This window comes from Rhinatrema bivittatum, chromosome 3 (genome assembly GCF_901001135.1).
Source record: "Rhinatrema bivittatum chromosome 3, aRhiBiv1.1, whole genome shotgun sequence".
In the NCBI taxonomy this organism is placed as follows: domain Eukaryota; kingdom Metazoa; phylum Chordata; class Amphibia; order Gymnophiona; family Rhinatrematidae; genus Rhinatrema; species Rhinatrema bivittatum.
In genome coordinates, this window is record NC_042617.1 from 80,770,348 (window position 1) to 80,795,411 (window position 25,064).

Genomic DNA, 25,064 nt, shown 5'->3' on the forward strand with positions numbered 1-25,064 from the left:
AGGTAAAGGTTTTACTTTCAGAGTTCCAGTTTTATCATTGTCACCTCGCTTCCAGATTCTTGCACAGTCACAAAAATAAAGTCGTTGAACATCAGAACCCAGTTTAATTATTCCTGTGATTTCCTGTGAGGGAACTGGTGTTTTTCTCACATCGTGTTATTTTTTAATTTGGTGCAATCAAACCTTTTTCTCTAAATAATGCCTCAGGGATTTGCTATATTGGTTGATGCCATCAAAGATAAGACACAATAAAAGCAACATTGCATTTATTCGCCCGATAATACTAAAGGGAAACTGGAGGATTAAAGAGAGGTTCAAATGAACTCCATGAGGGAAGCAAAGGACTAGGTCAGGAATTCTCCTAAGCACAGGCAAATCCCCAGGCATTTATGCTTTTTGACTTGCAAACTGAAACATCCCTAATGCTTGCTTCTTGATGAATGTTTCCGATTTGCACCAGGATATAATGCACAAAATAACACTATGTAGGACAGTAAATATAGTATCGGTGATCTTTTCTCCTTACTTTACTATTAGGGATGTGCATTCGCTTGCGACGAAATAGGAAACAGAGACGATATTTCCTATTTCATCACGTTTTGGGGGGGGGGGGAAACATGAAAACCCATGAAATATCATGTGGTTTTCTTATCATTTTTTTGGGGGGAGAGAAAGGGCACATTAAAAAAACAAACAAACCCCAAACCCACCCCAACCCTTCAAATTTAATTAATTGCAACCCCCCCCAGCCTCCCGACCCCCAAAGACTTGACCGACTCCCTCCCCAAGACTTACCGAAAGTCTCTGGTGGTCCAGCAGGGTCCCAGTAGCGATCTCCCCCTCTCGGGCCGTCGGCTGCCACTAATCAAAATGGCGCAGATGGCCCTTTGCCCTTACCATGTGACAGGGGCTATTGGTCCATTGGTCGGCCCTTGTCACATGGTAGGAGCAATGGATGGCCTGTGCCAGTTTTTTAAGTTTTCCTGCGGTGGGCCGATAACAAAGGCCAAACCGAAAGGTTCGGCCTAATCACATCGCTATTTACTATATTCCGTCTTCTTGTTTGGTATGTGGGTCTCTATGTATGTTTGTGCTCAAGCTTATGCTTTACACAGTTGTCACAATCATAGTCAAACTGCACGGGTCCTTTATCCCTAACTCAGTTTTTACATCTTTATGCAGCAATAAATAGTCTTATTGGCAAGAAAATTATCTTGCTTGATATCCTGTCTTTGAAAATGAGATTACATACATATCAGTATGCTTGCACTTATTTTTTAAATACCAGAATCAGGCACAACATCCTAAAGTCTCAGGCTGGTTTGTTTTTGAGGGATTGCTGATCAGACTCCAAAAACTGGGAACATGCACAGAGTACTCCAGATCGGCAGATCAGGCCCTGCCAATAACTGCTTCTGCTCTGGTAATAACACCCACAAATAAGCACTACAGACAGAATGTCAGTGTCAGAAGCTGTTGCAACAATTAGGAACTGTAACTCAGCACCTCCCCCCACCCCATAACAAACTCCACAATTGTGTCAATATTGGTTTAGCAGGTACCTAGTTTGCCTGCTCCCTGCAAACATTTTAGTCATGATAATCATGAAATCGATTTGCCTAATTTGTTACAGAATTCACATTTCTAATCATTGGTTGCTGAAAAATGTCAGGTGCTCAATAAGGCACATCTCAGTCCTTTGACTTAGGTGGACCAGCTCTGTGATCTATGCTGACATTTCTGCTTGAGTCAGAAAACTGGGAGACTGCTAATGACTTGCCTGGGTGTCAACATCTGACCATAAGCATAGGTAGCATCTTCTTCCTGATCAGTTGGATCAGACTGAAAATACAAGTCCTGAAATAGAGCCAGGACCCACAAATCTCCAGTCCACCTGGAGCATGGAATTGCATGTGAACAGAGAAATGTGTAATGCAGTTATTGGCATCCCCTTAGAATTCACTTTCAGAACTATACAGGAAAGTATTTGGGGCAGATTATTTAATGAGAAAGACACTACAAAGTTTTCTCATCATGTTACATCCATATGCATGCTGCAGCTGATGTTCTACAATGGGGTTGGACGGATCTGATAACTAATAGTTCCCTGACAAGAGATGCCTCGGCTAGTTATAAGGTCATTGTAAATTGATCTGGAAAACATGGTTATCAAGAGGACTCATCTGTATTCACATAGAACATGTTCATGGGCAAACATTACTTTTAATATATGATTGTAAAATTACAGACATGTGACTTTATTCCCTCATATTAACATAAACTGTTGAAAATGAACTGGAATGTGGTGTATAGCATTCATATACTAATATGATGTGACAGTGTTATTATGTTACCTATTTTCTCTGTCATCACAGCAGTTTTCATCTTCACAAATATGACATTTAAATCACTAACCTGGCTTCATTTACTAGTGCAAACTGATGGGACGAGTCTAGCACATATACTGACACTGACGACAAATATGATATACTGTTTTATATTTTGCTGGCACCATTTTGAACCCTACCATTATAGAGAAATTGGATACCCTATGAAGACAGCTTTCACTCCATAGCCTGCTGTTACTAATAATATGATTCCCATATTGCTATTTTTTTTAGAGGAGGTAGGTTTCATCCACTTGTAGAAAATAGCTTTTCTATAGTCTTCTATTAAGTGGAAAATATTGTCTACACACCTTGCTAGTACAATTTTCACTAAGGTAAGTAAAAGAAAAGGAGAATGTATAGTTAGTAAAGAATATGAAACCATAGTTAGTAAAGAATATGAAACCATATTCAAAAACAATCAATGCTTGCGCAAAGACTTGGTTTAGCAGTTTTGGAAATACATTTCATACAGTTCTGTTTAACTTTGACATTCTGAAAAAATTGGGGGGCATCTATATATTCTAAATCAAACAAAAGGTTTAATAAAGTATATTAAAAAAAATAACCATACATGTATATCATCAAAGATGCACAAATTCCTATAACTTCTGCATCAAATAGCCAAAATATCAAAACCATCTTTAATCATCTTTAATGAAATAAAAAAATTGTTCAATAATTTCAAATAACTTTCTTTCGCCCTCCCCTCACTTTCCCCTCCCTTCCCCTACCTAACCCACCCCCCCCGGCCCTATCTAACCCCCCCCTTTACCTTTGTCCCTCGATTTACGCCTGCTAGAAGCAGACGTAAATCTATGCACGCCAGCAGACTGCTGGCGCACCGTCATCCAAACCAATGGCTGGTCTGGAGGCCTATTTTGCATAGGCTCGGCGGCGCGCGCAAGCCCCGGGACGCGTGTAAGTCCCGGGGCTGCCTGGGGGGCGGGGTGTGTCGGGGGCTTGTCAGGAGTGATGCGGCGTTTTCGGGGCGTGTCCGGGGGCGTGGTTCCGGCTCGGGGGCTTTTCGGGGGCGTGGCCGAGTACCCCGACACAGTGGCCTGTGTCGGGGCCTGCCGCGCCGGCGCGTGTAAGTTACTACTGCCCGGAGGCAGTAGTAACTTTTAAGATAAAGGTAGGGAGGGGGGTTAGATAGGGCCGGGGGGGGGGGGGTGGGTTAGTTAGGGGAAGGGAGGGGAAGGTGCGGGGGGTGAATGGAAAGTTCTCTCCGAGGCCGCTCCGATTTCGGAGCGGCCTCGGAGGGAACGGGCAGCGCATGCAGGGCTCGGCGCGCGCAAGGTGCACAAATGTGCACCCCCTTGCATGCGCCGACCACAGATTTTATAAGCTACGCGCGTATCTTATAAAATCCCGCGTACTTTTGTTCGCGTGCGTAGATTTGTAAAATCTACCCCTAAGTGAAGAAGTTTCTGTCAAAAATAAATGGGGGCATTGCTGGAGATTGTAGATCATGCTTTATTTTAGAAATAATTATTTCAGAATAATTTCATGGCAACTAGTAGATTTTCGGGCGGATTTTAAATGCCCTGCTCGCATAAATCCGCCCGGATTTATGCGCACAAGTCCCGGGGTTTTTTTAAGGGGGCGTGTCGGGGGCGGGGCCGAATGATGGGGCGGGACACGGCGTTTCAGGGGTGGGACTGGGGGCATGGTGCCGGCCCGGGGCGTGGTCGAGGCCTCCGGACCAGCCCCCAGGTCGGATGACGGCGCGCCAGCACTCTGCTGGCGTGCGTAGATTTACGTCTGCTTCTAGCAGGCGTAAATCGAGGGACAAAGGTAGGGGGGGGGGGTTTAGATAGGGCCGGGGGGGGTGGGTTAGGTAGGGGAAGGGAGGGGAAGGTGAGGGGAGGGCGAAAGAAAGTTCCCTCTGAGGCCGCTCCGAAATCGGAGCGGCCTCGGAGGGAATGGAGGCAGGCTGCACGGCTCGGCGCGCGCAGGCTGCCCAAAATTGGCAGCCTTGCGCGCGCCAATCCAGGATTTTATAAGATACGCCGGCTATGCGCATATCTTATAAAATCCAGCGTACTTTTGTTTGCGCCTGCTGCGCGAACAAAAGTATGTGATCGCGCTCTTTTTTAAAATCTACCCCTTTGGTTTTAGATGTTTCATATAATATATTCAGAAGGTTGGAAAGGAATATTTTAACGCCTACAGAACTATTGGTCCAAAATATACACAAGAGAGACCTCATGTTAATTTAATGTATCTCGGTCTGTGTGGACGCACCGGTTTTATAACATGTGTGTGCCGGTGCGCGCAGGGGTGCCTAATTTTAAATTAAGGAGCGGACTGGGAGGGAACTTTCCAACCCACTTACCAAACTTCCCTTCCCCTTTCACTCTCCTCCCCGCCACCTATCCCTATCCTGTATAACTCCTGATTTGTTATTCTACCTTTTGCTCCTCTACTGGAGCAGTAGTAACTTACGTGTGCCAGAAGGCTGCCTGCGCACGCTTCCCCGGCACAGCAGCAAATAGCCGCTGTACCGGCCACCTCCAGCTCTGCATCTCCCTGCCCCTTTCTCTGGGCCCAGCACTTTGGCATATAAAGGCGGTTATGTGCATGGCTTGGCCCCTTTGAAAATGCACATGGCACGCACAAGGCCCAGCCATCTGCGTAACCCCCGATTTTTATGCGCGTGGCCCATTTAAAATTCACCCGTATATGTATTAGGGATTCACATTTGTTTAAAACGAATGTGCAAAATGCAACAATTAAGGCTGATTTATTTCATCTGGGGGGCCCTGAAACACATTGGGGGCTTCCTGAATGAATCAAACAGTATTTGTTGCATTCAATTTAAATGAATGCATTGAGCCTAGGCCTAGGTCTAGACCTAGGCCCAAAGCAAGGGCCTTGCTTAGGTCATAGGCCAAGGCCCACAGCAGGCCTGAGGTGACACTGGGTCTTGGCCTAGGATCCGACTGATTCTGGGGCTTCAGCTAAGCCCCCTCCTCAAACAAACATACCTGATCCATTGGATATCCATGAAAGCATCCAGGCTAAGTCCTGACATCTGGGCCTCAGCCTAGGCGAATGCCTGGACCCTGGCACAATGCCCCAGCCAGGTCTGGAGGCCAAGTCCTGATGCCTTGGCCTTGGTGTAGGCCAGAGCCTGATGTAGTGGCCCAGCCCAGAGGCTAGTTCCTGATGTTAGGTCCTAACCCCAATGCTAAGGCTTAACCTGCAAGCCGGGCCCCAATACCTGGGCCTCAGCCTAGGGTCAAGCCCAGGCCCAGAGCCCAGGCCCCGGAGAAGGTCTGACATTCTGTTCTTTTCTTCAGCAACTGATACCATCTGCTGGGATCGTGTCAGAGTTAATTAACTCTGGCACATTCATCTCAGCAGACAGCACCATTTTGAGCATTGCCTCCCGGTGACTTACTGCAGCCTTGGCTTACTCAAGGCTGAGGCTTCAGCCTGGGCCTAGGCCTCACTGATGGATCCCCATTGGACCGGGTATGTGGGGGCCAGAAGAGTTTTTGGCTTTGTCATTTTTCTGGATAGGAAGGGGGCCTTGGAAGGCCCTGTAGGGTTTTTTTTGGCCATTTTGGGGCTTTTTTTTCCTTTTAAATGTTTGATTCATTTTTTCACAAAAATGAAATGACTCATACATTCTACAAACTGAAAATCATGGGGAAAATACTTCCTGAAAATACCAAAAAACAAAAACGATTTTTTTTCCCTGCATATCCCTAATATGTACAGTAAATATATACAATATATATACATACATACACACACACACACACACACATATATATATATATATGAAAGAGAAAACAAGATGAATGAATCCCAAAAAAATCAACTGAAGAAACAGTTGCATGAAATGTTCTATGCTAAACTATGTCTAACGATGCCAACAAGCTGAACAGGAAAATAACTGAAGATAGATCATTCCTGCTTATCAGCAAAGAATGAATTGCAGACAGAGTAAGGAGGCTTAGGAGATTCTAAGCTGGGCAGTAAGGGAATTCATAAAATGGGGCATCCTTTTTCCTCCATCTCTTACTGACAATAGTTTGGACTGGGGAGAGGAAGGCCGTACTTACCCTCCCCTCCACTTAATGCAGCAATGGCTAAAGATTTCTGTCTTGCCTAAGATGCATGAAAAAGATCTGAGGAAGGGCAGTGTGTTGCCTTTCAGAACAGGAGAACAACAAGGAATTCTTCCTGACTTTTCTATGGAGGGTGGAGAAAATTAAAGCAAGCTTTTATTTTGAATTCTTACATGCCAGATATGAAGGCATAGATTATATTTTGTATAAACTGAAAAAGACATCCTATGAATTTTTTTTTTCTCAAACAACAATAAATGGGATGATATGATTGCAATAATTGCACTGCAAATTAATAAATCTTCTTTTCCAAAACTGTAGAAGGTAGTGCAATCATGGCTGTTTTTGCAAAAGAAGATTGATTAATCTGCAGTGCAAAAATGTAGGAAAAAAGTGTGGAAATCACCATGGGCAGTCTGCTAATAGGAGAACTGATCTCTCTGTTTTTGCAACATTTGGATCTCAAAGCCATTGATAAGTGCAGTAGACTAATCAAAAAACAAGTTTTCCTTGTCATAAAACTACATATAGTACACCAGGAAATGGTTCCAGACAGTCCTTTTATTTGGAGAGTGTGAAACAGTCCACGTTTCAGACGACTGCATGATGTACAATAAGCTGAATTTTGCTCAAAAAATGTATATATATGTAAAGCTAAAGAAAAACAGCCCACATTCATGCTTGTAGCTCATAAAGCTGCACATCATTGATATAAACATGTCTCTGCCTTATCACAGTGACATTTGGAGAAAAAGAGCTGGATAAAATGCCTCAGGTAGGAGGATCTGGGTTTTCTATGGTAAAGATACTCCCCCCTTTTCAGAACCCCAGAGGACGGAGTACAAAGAAGGATTTAATTTTTTTTTTTCCGCTGCCTAGGCTTTAAATATGAATTGGAAGCAGGCAAATTATACCAGTCATGTCCTGCCTAAAATAGAGTGCTATAAGTTCTGGATCATTTTGTGCCTAGTTAAGTGTATATATTAGAATACTCAGAATGTTTTCAGTCTCAAATTGGTTAATCATATTGGCTAATTAGGGGGTTTATTCATGACTTGTGTAAGTTCCAATATATTCTCATTTACTGATTAGAGATGATAATGATTATAACTTTACTTTTTGCTACTGCCCCCTACTGAACAGATCTATAATTTAAAAAACTCAATGCTTCATATGAAAAATAGTTTTATCAGATTAATTAATTCCTCTAACAGCCTTCTAAAAGTGAAAAGACAACTGGCATCCCAACTACTGAGAAGTGAATAATGATTATATTATTGCAATAGACATGTCAAGTAAATGCAGATGAGTCCAGACCATTTGTAAACTGGCAAAAATGTACAGCTAGTGCCAGATCACTCAAAACTGATTTTATATACCCCTATATAACTTCCTGCATTTCTAACGAGCAGGGAAGGTTGCAGAAGATTTAATCCTTTTCATATATAATTTAGGGACCAGAGAATGAAGTATAAAATCTTTCTGGACTCCAATACATGAATATTTGCCTTAAATAAAACACTTATATCTCCTTTAAATTTTAATGTGCCCTTGAGCATCAGGTGAATGGCTAAAAATATGAATTTATTTTTTAACTCTTTGTGAGGCATGCAAAATCGAGAAAGCATTGTACTTGAATGCACTATTTAACCCCAAGGAACTCTTAAGACAGCAGGAATGAAATTTGCCTATTATCTTACAGATGAATTTTCAAAGGAGTTACAGATGTAAATGTAACATATTATCATAGCAATTTTTAAAAACCATTTACTTGCGTTAAGTGCACTTAATACATGTAAAATCTATTGACAATTCAATGACATATGTTGTAGCACTTTTCGAAAGCCAACTTATATGGGTAAAGTGCATTTACACGTGTAAAATCCAGTTTTAAGCATTAAATTCTTTTGAAAATCAGATCCTATGTGTTCATTATTTACAGTCATCGCATTATAGTAGTATAAAATTATCTAATTCCATCAAAATATCAAACATGACATGGTCAAATAGAAAACATGTGTTCAAACACTTAAGTTTGCAATCGTTATTTAAAACCACTTAAATATATTTTTCTCAATGTTTTCCAAGATACAGGCAATACCTTCTGAACTATGTCCTTGCTATAAAAATCACTGCTTAGCCAAGTCAACAGTTCTGTTCAATTTGCTATCTAATATACTACAGTAGTACAATAACTCAGTATTTCAGATACATGCTTGCCCTGCAGCTATGAGGCTTTTAGAAAAAGAATTTGGTGAAGTACTTACGGTCATTGCACAATGGTCCACTGAAGGAGGTCATGCTGCAATCACAGCTGAAGCCATCCCACTGTTGCAAGCACACTCCTTGGTTTGCACAGGAGTCCTCTTGACATGTCGTACTTGGGCCTGATGAAAACATAGAAAAGGGCTTGCACTTTGGGTACTGCAGCAAAACGTCTATCTTTGTCAAAAAACAGGATCACAGAAAGTGAGCTGCCATCACTTCACATTTAACGATGGTTAAAAGGATGGAAACAAGAACACATTTGTTGTGGGTCAAATACAAAGACAACACAAAGTCAGAATATGTTTATTCCAATAACCATGAAAGCTACTTTAGCACTTTGTACTTTATTTTATTCAACCTCCAAAACAATGCGTATTCACCTTTTTGAAAGCTCAATTTATTTTCAGATACTGTGATTGAATGCTGGTGAATTCAAGTGCCATGAAAAATGGGAACTAAAATTTTAATGAAATAGAATTAACAATAATTTAAAAAGTAAAAAAAAGATATCATGAATGCTAAAAAGAAGCAAGCCTGTCTAATGTCCTGGAATCACCATAACCTATGTAGTAGAGTTGGTAAGCATGCTTTTGTGATTCCCATGTATTTTTAAAATATATTATATCAATGAACTTGAATGCCCATAAGTGTCATAGAAATAAAATAAAGTTAATCTGTTTCTCAAGAATAAAAGCAAAACTATCAAGCAGTGAAGAAATCAAGGAGGAGATGATCAAAGTAATAAGGTATTTACTATACAAATATATTCAAGACTGAAATCCTTTATGCAAAGTATGTAAAAAATGAAACATGTTATAGACTCAGTTCAGTAGACTTGACAATGAGAGAAAAAAATTGCAAGTAGACAACACAACTTAGTACACAAATGTATAGACATTAATTTAAATGCTCCTATTTTGCATCTGAATTTCAGTCTTGGTTAACATACAGTGCTATCTACCTTGCAAATCAGCTTTCATCAATGCAACTTTGTCAGCAAAATAGCACAAAAAATACAAAAGCAAAATATATAAAATGTTAGTAAGCAGTACTGAAATGGTAGCAAACATAGAAAACATTCAGAGCAAATGGCATGCAGCCATTTAAAAGAGAAGAAAATGCAATGTAATGCAAACAAATTAATGTTAACAGCCATAAATCTTGAGGAAAGCAAAAATAAGAAAACAAAAATTTGTTTCTAATGTACTAGAAATATAACAGATAATTAAACTGATGGCTTGCAATAAAAGAAAGTTACATATTTGCCTGGTTAAATATGAATTCAGTAGCAAAGTAAATGTAAGGTTGCACCCTGACCACCCACGTGATACATTCAGAATGTGCATATTCTATGCTTTTTATTTATTTATTTATTTATTTTTATTTAAAAACTTTTCTATACCGTCGCTAAGTTATATACCATCGCAACGGTTTACAAACAGGCACATAGACTAAGGTAAGTAAATGTAGGATATCGTACATTCTAACAGGTGCCAATAAAGTTCGGTTACAATTTCATAAATAAAATCATTATTTGAGTAATGTTGGTCAAGTCCAGGTATATTATTGAGTTACTATCGCTTTGAAATATTACTTCTTAAATGTGGGATTGAGTAAATTCATTCTCATTTGCATTACTCTGTACTTTTAGCAGGCAGGTCACCTCCCACTCAACTCTCTCTCCCTTTCTCAGTGGTCAGTGAAATTAGAACTAAAGCCCATAGTCTGAAAGACCTTTTCAGTCATTTTGGATACAAACACATTGATGTATTCCTGTATTTTAATGAAAGTTCACTGAGAGCAATCATCATTGCTGCTCCGACTGGAAGCCTCAGCAGTTGGTTATTTTCGCCCTATGAAATGATTATATTGTGTTCACAGCCAAAAACAAAAGTGAACAAGGTTTAGTGCTCTGTGTCCAGTCATGAAATCAATGCCATATGGCTAAGCAATATATCTTATCTCCCTATCCAAGAGGAAATAGGAAAATATAAAAATAATTATTACAATCATATACATGACGTCTTTGGGGCCATGTTGAGTAATTTTTCTTGTACAATGTTCAAATCATTTTATTTATTCTAGAAATAATAAATATTAAGTGGCTGATATTCAGCTGTTGGCCAGCTGGCAAAGTTAGCTGAATAAACTTCTCCGACAAGAATCAGTATATTCATTGGTATGCCTCATCGCTGAATATTCCTGGCTATCTTAAAGCTATCCAGATAAGTTTATCAGTCTAACTTTAGGACTGCTCGTCAGCTGTCCTAAATTTATTCACCTATCAGGGAGATGCAGCAAGCCGCATTAGTGCTCCAACACGCATTATATTATGTACATTGTGTAATAAATTTGATATTTTGCATTTACACACCCAGGTTCCCTCCCCTATTACAATGACCTTCTTTGCATATAGTTTGCATGCATTAATAATACAAATACTTGCAAAAAAGCTCATGCATAGGCAATCAAATGCAAATATTTTTCCTGCAGCTGACCGAGAATGTGGTCAGCCAAAATAAAATAGCTACATGTCTCAGAAAAGTGGTAAACGCGAAGTGGGAGGCCCGGGACCCTAACATGGATCCCGAGGCTTCCGATTCTTATTTAAAGAGGCGGCAAAAAAAAAAAAAATAGCGGGCACATGAGGAGTTTGAGCAGAGGTCAGTGCTGACTTCTGACTCAACCCATGGCCGTCATTCAAGGCGGCCCCGATACCCCCAAATTGTAAAAATAGTTAAATTGTTACTGCTCTTGATGATCCCAGCCCCCCACCCTTACCCCCATGTCATCATTAAAACATAGGGTCCTGGTCACCCTTCCCATACCCATCCCTGACCTCCCCAAGTCAAAAATAGGGTCCTGACCCTCCTTCCCATATCAACCCCCCACCTGCCCAAGAGCTAAAAAAAGTAAATTAGGGTCCCAGCCCCCACCTCACCCCAATCCCATTTTGCAGCATTCTCCCCCCTCCTGCACTCCTCGAATCTTCAAATTAAGTAGTGGCTCCCTCATCGGAGCCGGGTTACATCTTAGCTCTGCCCAGTCGGCACCATTTTTCAACCTGGCACTGACCTGACCTTGCCTCATTTCTGGCTCTGTGACTGGTTGATGATCCCTGCATTTCCAGGATGCTGGGTTTTATTTTGTATTTATTATGTTTAGTAGCATATAATGAAATTGTAACACAGGAATATGCAATGAAAGAGAAAAATGCAGAGCTCATTGTTATGATTTGTCTGTTTATATTTTATTAATTCACTTATGTTTTAGTTCTACTGTGTTTTGGTTTTATTCTGTTTAATTGAATGCTCATGTTATGTTGCTTTACCATTTTATGTATGTAATTTATAGAAACCACTTAGAAATTTTGATCTGGAGTTTACAAATATTTAAGTAAGTAAATAAATAAAGAAAGAAAGAAAGAAACTGTGTGAACCACAGGTTTTGTTGGGGCTTAATGTCCCTAGAAACCACCAGGGGATAGCTTGTGGCCTAGGTACTTGCCCAGAGGCAAGAGGGAACCCACTTGGGGGCCAGAAGGTTTCCAGAGTAAAGGCGCATGTACGGGTGCAGAAGGGCCTGAACAGTGTTTGGCAGGTCTCTCCAAGTGTCTGCAAGGTTAACTCTGAGTAGCATTAGGGGATAGGGGTATCTCTAAGGCATTACATGACACCTTCATTTAATATTGATAGAATAAATATTATTAGAAATCAGACATACAGACTCTAGCTGTCTTGTAGGAATGTTTATAATTGATGATTACATGATTGTTTATATATCTATATGCTATATATATATTGTATATTCATGCACTATATAAATGGGTGCTATCTTTGTGAGAGCCAGCTTTAAACTCTGTCTCCCTCTTTATTATTTAGAAGTTCTTTCTACAATTCTCAGCTTGATTACATGAGATCACAAATAAAGTCATTTATAGTGTCCCAGTGGCAGAGGGCTTTTCTTTGTTCTAACTAGCAGGGGTTAGAAGACCGGAGAGTGACGTGAACCTTAGAGCCTCCTCTTTCTCCCTGGGCCTGATGCGGAGGTAGGTGCTGTGTGACCCCGTTTAGAGTAGATGGACTTTTTTTCTCTTTTATGTCTTCCCTCATCTTTCATCTAACCTGGCATCAAAGTGACACTTCTTTAGCCAAGCGATAAGGGGTGTAGTCTGTAGCTATTTCAGGAGTCCAGTTCAAGAGTTTCTTTGATCCAGTCAATATGAAATACTCTTAAATGCAGTGTGGACTCCTTCCTAGTGGTCATGAGGAAGCTGTCCATATAGTGCTACTACCTCCTAATGGCCAGAGGAGCAGAAGTTAACCAATTGGGCTGGGCCCCAAACCATTACTTTTTAATAAATGGAACCATGAAAATGCATAAAATTTTCTTCCCCCTCAGATGCTTTTTATGGCAAACTACAAGACACTGCTGTTTTCAGGAAATGGCAGTAGGGAATAACAGATTTTAAATGGCAAAATGCTTTTATTCATTCTTGTTGCCAGAACAAAGGGTACAGTAAGAAAACAAATGCCATAAAAATACTGATCATCTGTTCATCAGAAATGAGAGTTCAAAATACTGCCATTCTGTTAAACTCGTTATTGAGGGGACAGGGAGGGTAATTTTCAAACAGCTTGCATAGGGCTAAAGCCTGTGCATACTCTGTACCTGCAGACTTTAGCCAGAATTTTCAAAGCAGTCTTGTGCACCTAATTCTGCTTTGAAAATTTGCAGTGGGCATAAACCAAACATAGACTTCCATGAAGAAAATGACAACTTGCCTGCAGCAAGTGCAACTTTCTACTTGTAGATTTGATCGCACAGACAGTAACTTTGATACCGGCATACGGGCGCACATATACACACGTATGTCGGCTCATGCCCAAGGACGTGGCCATTTTATAACATACGCACATATATGCATTCATGTTATAAAATAGGCTGTACGCACGCACATGTGAACACAATTTTATATGGATGTGTGCATGGTGCACAAATGCTGCCTTTACTGCATAAGTGGGGACATTTTTTAAGGGCACGCACTGATGCCATAGGGAGTTTTCCAGGTTTGCCCAGTTAAGAGACAGGACTTCCAAATCCCAATAGTTTAATAGTCTCCCTTTTCCCCTGTTAGCCCCAACTCTTAGAATCCTGCTGATTAGCTTAGAATCTTTTTATTTTATTACTTACACGCCATCCATAGCAGTAGTGAAGTTACACAGCAGGGGAGCCTGGCGCGTGCTTATGAGCATAAATAATTAGGCGCACCTTTCATGTTAAAGTTCTTGAACGTCCATGCCCCGCCAAGACCACGCCCATGCCCTGCCCCTTTTTTTGGGCTTTCGCACTTGCGCACTTATTGGGAGATATGTGCACATAGGGGTAGATTTTCAAACAAGGCGCGTTGGCGTACTTTTGTTGGCGCTCCAGGCGCCAACAAAAGTACGCGGGATTTTAGTAGATACGCGCGGAGCCGCGCGTATCCGCTAAAATCCTGGATCGGCGCGCGCAAGGCTATCAATTCCGTATAGCCGGCGCGCGCCGAGCCGCGCAGCCTACCCCCGTTCCCCTACCTAACCCACCCGCCCAGCCCTGTCTAAACCCCCCCCCTTACCTTTGTCGGGGGATTTACGCCTCCCGGAGGGAGACGTAAATCCCCGCGCGCCAGCGGGCCGGTTGCGCGGCGGGACGCGACCTGGGGGCGGGTACGGAGGGTGCGGCCACACCCCCAGACCGTCCGGGCCGTAACCACGCCCCCAGACCTGCCCCCAAAACGCTGCCGACATGCCCCCTAAACGCCACGACGACCGGGCCCGCCCCCCGACACGCCCCCGACACGCCCCCCTCGGAGAACCCCGGGACTTACGCGAGTCCTGGGGTCTGCACGCGCCGGTAAGCCTATGTAAAATAGGCTCACCGGCGCGCAGGGCCCTGCTCGCCTAAATCCGCCCGGATTTGGGCGGATTTAGGCGAGCAGGGCTCTTAAAATCCGCCCCATAAGGTTTAAGGTTTAAGGTTTATTTATTTTTATACCGTCATTTCAGTGGAACCATCATAATGGTGAACAATAATTAAAGTAAGAAAATACAATACATAATCAAATCATATAAAACTTAAATAATCAGTAAAACATAAATACTAAAATAAACTTAAGTTAATCAATTAAAACAAAAGATAATAAGATAAAATAGGATAAAAGAAAGGTGCTGAAATAATGCCGTGTTCTGTTGTCACTGTGATTCCAAGTAAGCACATTTAAAAAGCCACGTTTTAATATCTGCCTTACATTTCTTGACATCTGCTTGCAGTCTAATTTCTTCAGGCAGAGCGTTCCATACTCACATATCCCCCAGTTTTGGCATGCGCTGGGCTTTTAAAAGTCACACTATATTTTCCAAACTCAAACGTATGCATGTCAATCCTTTCTCCACCTCAACCTTGCCCTCAGAATGCCTACTTGAAGTGCAGGTAAAAGTGCATGCAAAATCAAGTTTCACATGCACTTCAAAGTGTGTTTTGCACATATAAATCAGGCCCATGATATACTGAACAAGATGTGACATACAACCTGGTCCATTAGCAGCTTTATAGGCAAAGATGGCATTGAACTGTTCCCAGCCATTGATTTTCTCTGTTCTCCTTGTCTTTTGTTGAGTTGACTTGCCTTTTGTGCTGCATTGCCAATGCTCAAGATCATAACTGGACTGACTTTGTGAAAAACAAAGGCTTCTGCTCTTCTAGTTAGTTCTGCTCAGAATTCTGCAAGTTCTCATATAAAACCTCCATTGCATTGTGTTCTTTGAGAAGATTTTTGGAAAAGTTTTTTGCTTAAACATTTTTCTATTAAGCAACCATCTGCTGAATATACAAGGAAGGCAAATCTGTTCTGTAAGTATGAAATGCAGTAGTTCTGCTGAATTAGTTTCTTGGATTTAGAACAATACAGCTGGTATTCCCTATCCAGTCCAACTATTTGTCTCGTGAATATGGTGCATAAATACAAGGAACTGTAAAACTTTTGCTTTAAAATCATTCTGAACATATTCTTATTATAGGTCATATGCTTTCTGGCTAAGCAGATCAGTATTAATATTTACTGCTTTGCTTGGTGTTGAAATGTTTTCTTCCTCTTTAGAACTTTACCTCAGTCCACAGAAGGAAGAGTTTATAGAAACATAATTATTGTTATGGTTTTGAGGTGTTTGGTGGATTCTTAGGTGCTGCAGTGATGGCCACTCCCATGGGGAGGAGCCCCGTGGGGAACTACAGTACCAGGCTAGACTCAGATGCACAAACACAGAGTTAAACTTTATTGTACAGCTTGTAGAGTTCACCAGAGGTAGCAGTAGTGAGTAGATTCCTGAAGCAGCAGTCTGGGATCCTCAGCTAAGGAGACCCGTCCCACGATGGTGGTATAGGGAGCTCCGATGCAGATTTAAATGAGGGGTACTATTGCGTCCATCGGACTCAGACAGGTGAGACAGACTGGTAGATGTTAAAGTAGATGTTAAAGTACTCACACTCTTGTAGCTGTAATGGTGGAGTTCCCAGCAGGTAGAAGTAATAGTAGCAGGCACCAAGGTAGACAGCTCAGGTCCTCGAGGAGCAAACACCTGTATATTGGATAGGCACCTGGAAAGAAGCATAGGGCCCCCGAGGAGTGGGTACCCAAGTTAGTAAAACCCCAGAGGGTAAAGAGAGCTTCCAGCAGCAGCGAAAAGCAGCAGAGCAGCTTAGACCGGACAAATCCAATCCTTGCTAACTCAAAGTCAGTCAGCAAATGGGCAACCTAAATACCCAGATGTGACGTCACAAGAGGGGGATGCCCCCGAGGTTCGCGCCAATGTTGGAATAAAGACATGGGTAGTGCTCGCAAGTGAGCACCCTAGGAGGCCCTCAGGTGAATTATGGCAGAAAGCCTTGCCATAGCCATTCTGGGGACACCTGAGAGTGCAGCAAGCAAACTCGGCGGTCGCCATTTTCCCGAGGCTGGTGGAGAAAGCAAATATTGAGGTGAGGCATGTGGGATGAAGCTGTCTGAGTCCGATGGGTGCAACAGTACCCCCCTTCAAAGGACCTACTCCAGACCCCCTACCTGGTCTTGGTTTCCAAGGATGTGATCGATGATACTGATTCAGCATCTCTTTGTCCATGATATTAGCCATAGGTTCCCACGAGTTATTTTCTGGTCCATAGCCCTCCCATGACAGGAGGTATTCCTAAACTCTGCCTCTCTTCCTTACATCAAGTATTGCATCCACTTTGTACTCAATGTCCTCTTCTGCATCAACAGGAGGGGGATCTTGTGTCTTGGTGCTGAATTTGTTGAGAATGAGCGGTTTCAATAGAGAGACATGAAACACGTTATGGATCTTCATTGCTGGGGGAAGTCTGAGACTGTAGAAGAGATTGCGCAGACGTCGGAGGATGGGAAATGGTCCGACATAGCGTGGAGCCAAGCGAGCTGATGGTAGCTTAAGTCTAAGGTGTTTTGTAGACAGCCAGACTTTATCACCAGGCTTGAAGTCAGGAGCCTTGCAGTGATGAGCGTCATAACCCCTTTTAGCTTGAATTCCATCTTTGATGAGCATCTCCTTGGTCTTCTTCCAAAGTTGTTGAATCTCATCGGCAGTAGCTTGAGCTGCCGGGGACAACACTGACAGCGGAAATGGCAAAGGTGGTGAAGGTAGTCATCCATATACCACGTCGAATGGTGTTGATCCAGTAGATGTTGCTGGATCGGAGTTGATGGTAAACTTGGCCCATGGTAACAGTTCAGCCCAGTCATTCTGACATGAACTAATGTAGGCACAGAGGAACTGCTTGAGGGTATAGTTCATCCTCTCAGTTTGGCCATTTGATTGAGGATGGTAAGATGAAGTGAAGTCGAGAGTGATATCAAACTTCTTGCACAGAGCCTTCCAGAATTTGGCTGTGAATTGTACACCTCTATCTGAAATGATGTGTTTCGGCATGCCATGCAGGCGGAAAATGTGGCTGATGAAAAGCTTTGCAAGTTCACTAGCAGTTGGTAAGCAAGGAAGCACCACAAAGTGAGCCATCTTTGAGAAACAATACACTGTTACCCAGATGGTATTGTTGCCTCCAGAGAGTGGTAAGTCCACCACAAAGTCCTTGGCAATGTGATTCCACGGCTCATCTGGCACTGGTAGAGGTTGAAGCTGGCCCCAAGGACATCCAGGTGGAGGTTTCTGTCTGGCACAGTTGGTACAGGCCAGTATGTAGGCAAAGATGTTTTCTTTCATAGATGGCCACCAGTAGTATTGTTGAAGCTTCACCAGCATTCTGCGTTGACCGGGATGTCCAGCCAATTTAGAGTCATGAGCCCATGCTAGTAGTTTCTTCCAGAGGTTGTTAGGCACAACAGTCTTGCACAAGGGCACTGGGCAAGTAGCGGAAAGAATGACTCTCTCTGGGTCAATTATATGTTGTGGAGCATCAGGTACATCTTCAGATATGAAGGAGCGAGATAGGGCATCCGTTCTGATGTTTTTATCTCCAGGTCAGTATTTCATGACAAAATCAAACCTGTTAAAGAGCAGGGACCATCTTGCCTGTCTATGGTTGAGGCGCTGGGCATGGCAAAGGTATTCTAGGTTTTTATGATCTGTAAAAACCATTATTTGATGTTGAGTGCCTTCAAGCCAGGGATGCCACACCTTGAATGCCATCTTTATTGCCAGTAGCTCTTTATCTCCAATGCCATAATTTCTTTCTGCCGGCGTGAAGCATCTGGAGAAAAAGGAATGGACGTAGGATCTTGGAGTCACTGGTCTGACTTAGTACAGCCCCTACGCGAACATCTGAGGCGTCAACCTCCACGATGAAGGGGCGTGCAGGATCCGGATGATGGAGACATGGCTTAGTAGAGAAAGCATCCTTCAGCTTTTGAAATGCAGTGACAGCCTCTATAGACCAATTGGCAACATTGACACCTTTCTTTGTCAGAGCTGTTAATGGCACAGTTAATGAGGAGTAATTCTTTATGAAGGATGTTTAGAAATTAGTGAATCCCAGAAATCATCTAAGAGCTTTTAGACCAGTGGGTTGAGTCCATTTCTGAATGCTCTCAAGCTTTTGAAGATCCATCTGGAACCCTTTGTTAGATACTATGTACCCTAAGAAAGGTACAGATTCCTTGTGGAATTCGCATTTGGACAGCTTCGCGTATAGATGATTCTCCCGCAGTCTCTGTAAAACCTTCTTAATATCCTCCTTGTGAGTATTCAGGTCTTGAGAGAATATCAGTATGTCGTCTAGGTATACCACAACACATTAGTAAAGTAGGTCATGCAGGATGTCGTTCATCATGGTTTGGAAGACAGCTGGGGTGTTGCACAAGCTGAAGGGCATCACTAAGTACTCAAAGTGTCCATCCCTGGTATTAAACACTGTCTTCCATTCGTCGCCTGAACAAATATGAACAAGGTTGTATGCTCCTTTAAGATCAAGCTTGGAGAATATCTTGGCTCCCTGTAGTCTATCAAATAGCTCTGAGATGAGTGGTAAGGGATAGCGGTCTTTGATTGTGATCTCATTTAGACCATGATAATCAATGCATGGATGTAAGGTTCCATCCTTCTTCCCCACAAAGAAGAAGCCTGCCTCAGCAGGTGACCTGGATGGCCTTATGAAACCCTTTTGAAGATTTTCTTGGATGTATTCAGACATTGCTTTATTTTCTACCACAGAGAGGGGTAGACCCTTCCCATAGATGGTTCAGTATTCGGTTTCAAGTTGATAGCACAGTCGTAGATTCTGTGTGGAGGTAGTACATCAGCGGCTTCTTTAGAAAATACATCCTGAAAAGATGCGTATTGAGGCGGCAGCCCAGGCAACAATGGGATCATTGGCATGCAGGGTATAAAAGAGACTTCCTTCAGGCACGTGCCATGACAATCTGAACCCCAACGTGAAAGTTCCAGAGTAGCCCAGTTGAATTGAAGCATGTGCTTTTGCAGCCACAGTAACCCCAATACTAGACGGTTCATAGCCTTCTCTAACACAAAGAAGGAAATGGTCTCTATATGAAGAGTGCCTGTCCTTAAACTTACTGGTTCAATAAGTAGGATTACTTCACCCAGTTACTTCACCCAGGGACTTTTGGCAAGAATAGAGGATAGTAGTAGCAGAGACATGATGGTAGTGGTGGGGATCCGCAGATGTTCCACTAGACGTTTTAGTATAAAGTTTCCTCATGCCCCAGAGTCCACTAGGGCAAGAGTCTGAAATTCAAGCGGTCTGCATATCAAGAAGACTGGAAGAGAGAGTGGAGGAGAGGGTGCAGTTAGACCTAAGAAGAGTCCTCCCACAGGACTTAGGTCTGCTAGTTTCCAGGACAGATTGGACATGTTTGTACAGCATGGCCAGCTTGTCCACAATACATGCAGAGGCCCAATCTTTTTCATGTTCTTCTCTCTTTAGAAGTCAGGTGACTGCAGCCTAGTTGCATTGGTTCTTCTTTGCCCACAACAGGATTAGACTGAATAGGCTTAGATATGGTCTTGACTCGGATTTCTCCCTGGCTAGGTCTCCTGGAACTCTTGACCTCTTGCCTTATTCCAAAGTCGGTGATCAATCCTAGTGGCCAAGGTCCTCCAAGGTCTCAGGCATATCTCGAGCCACCAGATCGTCTTTTAGCCGGGAGTTCAGGCCTTCAAAGAAGAGTGTTTTCAGGCATCTTGAGTCCCAATTTAACTCTGAAGCCAAAGTATGGATTTCTATGGTGAAGTCTGGTAAAGTTTTATTACCTTGCTTCAGATGAACCAATGTAGATCCTGTTGTAGTGTACCGGGCAGGGTCATCAAATACAGATTTGAAAAGTTCCAAAAACCCGGTAAGATCCATTAGGATGAGATCATCGCACTCCCACAGCGGAGAAGCCCAAGCCAGTGCTCTTCCATCCAGATAAGACAGGATATATGTGGTCTTGGCATACGCTGTAGGAAAATGGTTAGGTTGCAGGGCAAAATGCTAGGGATGTGCAGAGGGACGCCATATGTTGCATTTGGGATTTGGATTCGTCGGGGGGGGGGCAGATACGTTGCATTCGGCTGTATGGCGCCCCGATGCGTTAATACGTCGATTTCTATTCGTTCCCCCGCTAAAATTAAATTAACTACAACCCCCACCCTCCTGACCCCCCCAAAGACTTACCAAAACTCCCTGGTGGTCCAGCGGAGAGTCCGAGAGCCATCCCCTGCACTCACACGCTCGGCTGCCGGTTTCAAAATGGCACCGATAGCCTTTGACCTACTATGTAACAGGGGCTACCGGTGCCATTGGTCAGCTTTTTTCACATGGCCATCGGCGCCATCTTGTGCTCCTACCATGTGGCAGGGGCTGACCAATGGCACCGGTAGCCCCTGTGACATAGTAAGGGCAAAGACTATCGGTGCCATTTTGATTACTGGCAGCCAACTGCCCGAGTGCAGGAGATCACTCCCGGACCCCCGCTGGACCACCAGGGACTTTTGGCAAGTCTTGGGGGACCCTGCTGACCCCCACAAGACTTTCCAAAAGTCCAGCGGAGGTCTGGGAGCGACCTCCTGCACTTGGGCCGTCGCCTGCCATTATTCAAAATGTGCTGATAGCCTTTGCCCACACTATGTCACAGGGCCAACCGTCGGCCCCTGTGACATAGTGAGGGCAAAGGCTATCGACTGCCAGTATTCAAAATGGTGGGGAACTGCATTACCAGGCTAGACTCAGATGCACAAACACAGTGTTAAACTTTATTGTACAGCTTGTAGAGTTCACCAGAGGTGGCAGTAGTGAGTAGATTCCTGCAGCAGCAGTCTGGGGTCCTCGGCTGAGGAGACCCGTCCCACGATGGTGGTATAGGGAGCTCCGATGCAGATGTTCAATGAGGAGCTGTAGGTGAGAACTGGTAGATGTTAAAGTACTCACAATCTTGTAGCTATAATGGTGGAGTTCCCAGCAGGTAGAAGTAATAGTAGCAGGCACCAAGGTAGATAGCTCAGGCCCTGGAGGAGCGAGTACCTGGATATTGGATAGGCACCTGGAAAGCAGCATAGGGCCCCCGAGGAGCGGGTACCCAAGTTAGTAAAACCCCGGAGGGTAGAGAGAGCTTCCAGCAGCAGCAAGAAGCGGCAGAGCAGCTTAGTCCGGACGAATCCAATCCTTGCTAACTCAAAGTCAGTCAGCAAATGGGCAACCTAAGTACCCGGATTTTGTGACGTCACACGAGGGGGATGCCCCCGAGTTTTGCGCCAATGTTGGAATAAAGACATGGGTAGCGCTAGCGCACGCACCCTAGGAGGCCCTCAGGTGAATTATGGCGGAAAGCCTTGCATAGCCGTTCCGGGGACGCCGGAGAGTGCGGCAAGCAGACGCGGCAGTCGCCATTTTCCTGAGGCTGGTGGAGAAAGTGAATATTGAGGTGAGGCATGTGGGATGAAGTTGTCTGAGTCCGACGGACACAACATTTATCTCTACAATCTGTATTGTTAGGTGTTCCATATTTTTAAATAAGTTTATGGCATTAACCAACTACTATCTGGACTTCTACTTCCTGGCCTTGCTAAACATATTCAGATCTTTCCTGCTTAAGGATTGTGATTCTGTTGCTTTCCAAACATGGAGGGAGCTTACATTTGCTGTTATCAGTGAAGTTAACCAAGCGTTTAGTTGTTCTTTTGAAAAATGCTGTCTTGAACCGGCAGGAGTTGCATTTAGCATCTCCAGGCTGGCAAGCTGATACCAATTCAGCAGAAATGGAGTTCAAAATAAATTGTAAAGCACTGCATAGTGTGCATGGTAAGCCTTGGACCTATTGTACACATTTTAGATGGCTAATGCTGGTTGGTTTACTGACTTTGGGGAATCATGCAAGGAAACAGTTTGTCAAGCCAGTTGGATAGTTGGTGGCCAGATAATAGGTCTATATCTGTTCCATCCTCATCATGTGATAAATTACATTTTTTTAGCATGCTTTATTTTTACATATATTAACTTACTACATATGAAATAATGCATTCATTTAAGAATGGAATAAGACAAGCTAATAGTATGTGTTATTTTATCAAGGCATAGTATATATGCCACTTAAGGAATGGGAAAATCACTGGTGTAGAAAATCTGAGGATTTAGCATCAAAAAGCAGCTTTTGCTTTATTCTCCAGTATCTAAATTTCCATTAAAATATATTTCTTTTGGTTGTAAAGATAGTTGTCAGATGTGTAGGTAAATCATTGTTCTGCAGTTTGGTGAAATATTCTGCTACATGGATTGGAACAGAAGTGAAACAAACGGAAAATTAATTTGGAGCAGTATTCAACCTCAAAACATAAAAGAAAAGTCAGATGAAAAAGGGGGTACCTACTATAACACGGACCATTATGGTCCTGATTTACTAAGGTTTTTTTTTCCCCACATTCTTTGTCTATGGAAAAGAAGCTTAGTGAATCAGGGCTGATGCAAGTGAAAAAATATTGATCATTAGATCCTAATAAGAAAGAGAGAAAACAAAACTAGGAGGTATCAGAAAAAATAGCAAATTACATCCCCCAGGATTAATATTGAAGAAAAACTTCATTCAAAGAATAAGATACTTCTAAAGGAAAATGCTTACCAAGCATGGAGATTACCACCCGACGTGTGTTTCAGCTCATCCATCAAGTTTGCCTCAGGGGACTTAGTTATCTGATATTTTTCTTCCTTTTATTAGGTGCAAATTGGACTGGCTGTAAACTTTACTCAAATCATTTTCTCAAGACTTTTCTTAATAGATTGCAAATTATTTGTACTGCTTTAATTATTAAAATCTATGGGTGTTTTCATGTGAAATGATGCACACCCTTAAGGATATATTTACTAAAGGGCATTAATGTGTTTATTGCATTGTCTAATAAGACACAATAAATGGGTAATCTTGGTGTAATAAAATATATTGCACCAAAATATTTAAATATGTAAATCTTCTTGCAAATGAGGAAAACAAGGCCAGTAGGCATTTCCATTAGGAATGAGGTTGTAAGTAAAACAGTAGGTACTAATGTGGTTGTAGGTAAAACAATTAGAAAACACAATAATTATTGTGTCCAGTTAACCCATGAATTTTGCTGAACCCCAAAAGGCTGGCATTATTTACCTGGCCCAGTATTTATAAAAAAAAGTTACACTTTATTCATGTGTTTGGTCAAAATATAGGGCCAGCTACACGATGCTCATGCAGCAATGGAGACAGCTTTTACATGAAGGGGAGGGAAAGAATAAGTAAAAATCAGAGGCAGAAACTGAAACAGAGACAGGATTGGACAGAGTGAGAGACAAGAATCTTGTTCCTGACCTGGACATATGGGAGGAAGAAGAGGATTTTGACATGGGAAGAAACCCAGGAAGCACAGGCCTAAGAGTCAGTAAAGGACAAAGGAATCTATAACTATAGGGTGAGCTCAAAAACAATTAGGTCTTTATAAGAGTAAAGATGACATTGATCCTCTGACAGCCAGATCTCATGCCATGCCAGGGTTTGTCAAAGTTTTGAGGTTACTGTGTTTTCTATCCTTTAGATATTTTCAATCCACTATTATTGTTGTAGGTAGAATATAGCAATCTATCATCCTCAGGTTTTTCAGCAAAGTGCTACATGCCAAGAAAAAATGGACTAGTAATTATATCTTTATTGTTAGAAGACAGCATGGTAAGCTATTTAAAAAGACTTTAGTGACATTGGTGGCCTAGTTAATATGATGGTGCTTAAATGTAAAGCATTAATAAGGCAAGCCAAGGGAGAATTTGAAAAGAAGCTTGCCGGTGAGGGACAATTATAAAATATAAACTTTTTCAAGTACATTCAAAGCAATAAGACTACAAGAGAGTAAGTTAGACCACTTAATGACAAGGGGCAAAATGGGACTCAAGGAAGGCAAGGGCATAGTAGAAAAACTAAATTAATTCTTTGCTTCAGTTTTTACACAGGAAGGTGTTGGGAAGATATCTACACAGAAAAATTCTTTGAGGGTGATTATTCAGAGGAATTGAATCAAATCACAGTGAACCAGGAAGATGAATGGAGCAAATCAACAAACTAACAAGAAACAAATCACCAGGACCAGATGGTATATACCCCAAAGTTCTGAAAGAACTCAAAAATGAAATTGCAGACTTATTACTAGTAATTAGGGATGTGAATCGTTTTAGGACGATTAAAATTATCGTCCGATAATTTTAATATCGTCTTAAACCGTTATGGAACACAATACAATAGAGATTCTAACGATTTATCGTTATAAATCATTAGAATCGTGAGCCGGCACACTAAAACCCCCTAAAACCCACC

General features: G+C 42.4%; 1 protein-coding gene across 2 annotated transcripts in view; it reads right to left on the reverse strand.

Moving 5' to 3' along the window:
- Positions 1–25,064, reverse strand: part of NRXN1 (neurexin 1) — a 2,509,029-nt gene that overhangs the window by 1,159,204 nt on the left and 1,324,761 nt on the right. For both annotated transcript variants that reach the window (XM_029593411.1, XM_029593405.1), the window contains one exon: positions 8,737–8,856. In XM_029593411.1, the coding sequence (XP_029449271.1) occupies positions 8,737–8,856 (120 nt within the window). The remainder of the gene's footprint in view (positions 1–8,736; positions 8,857–25,064) is intronic.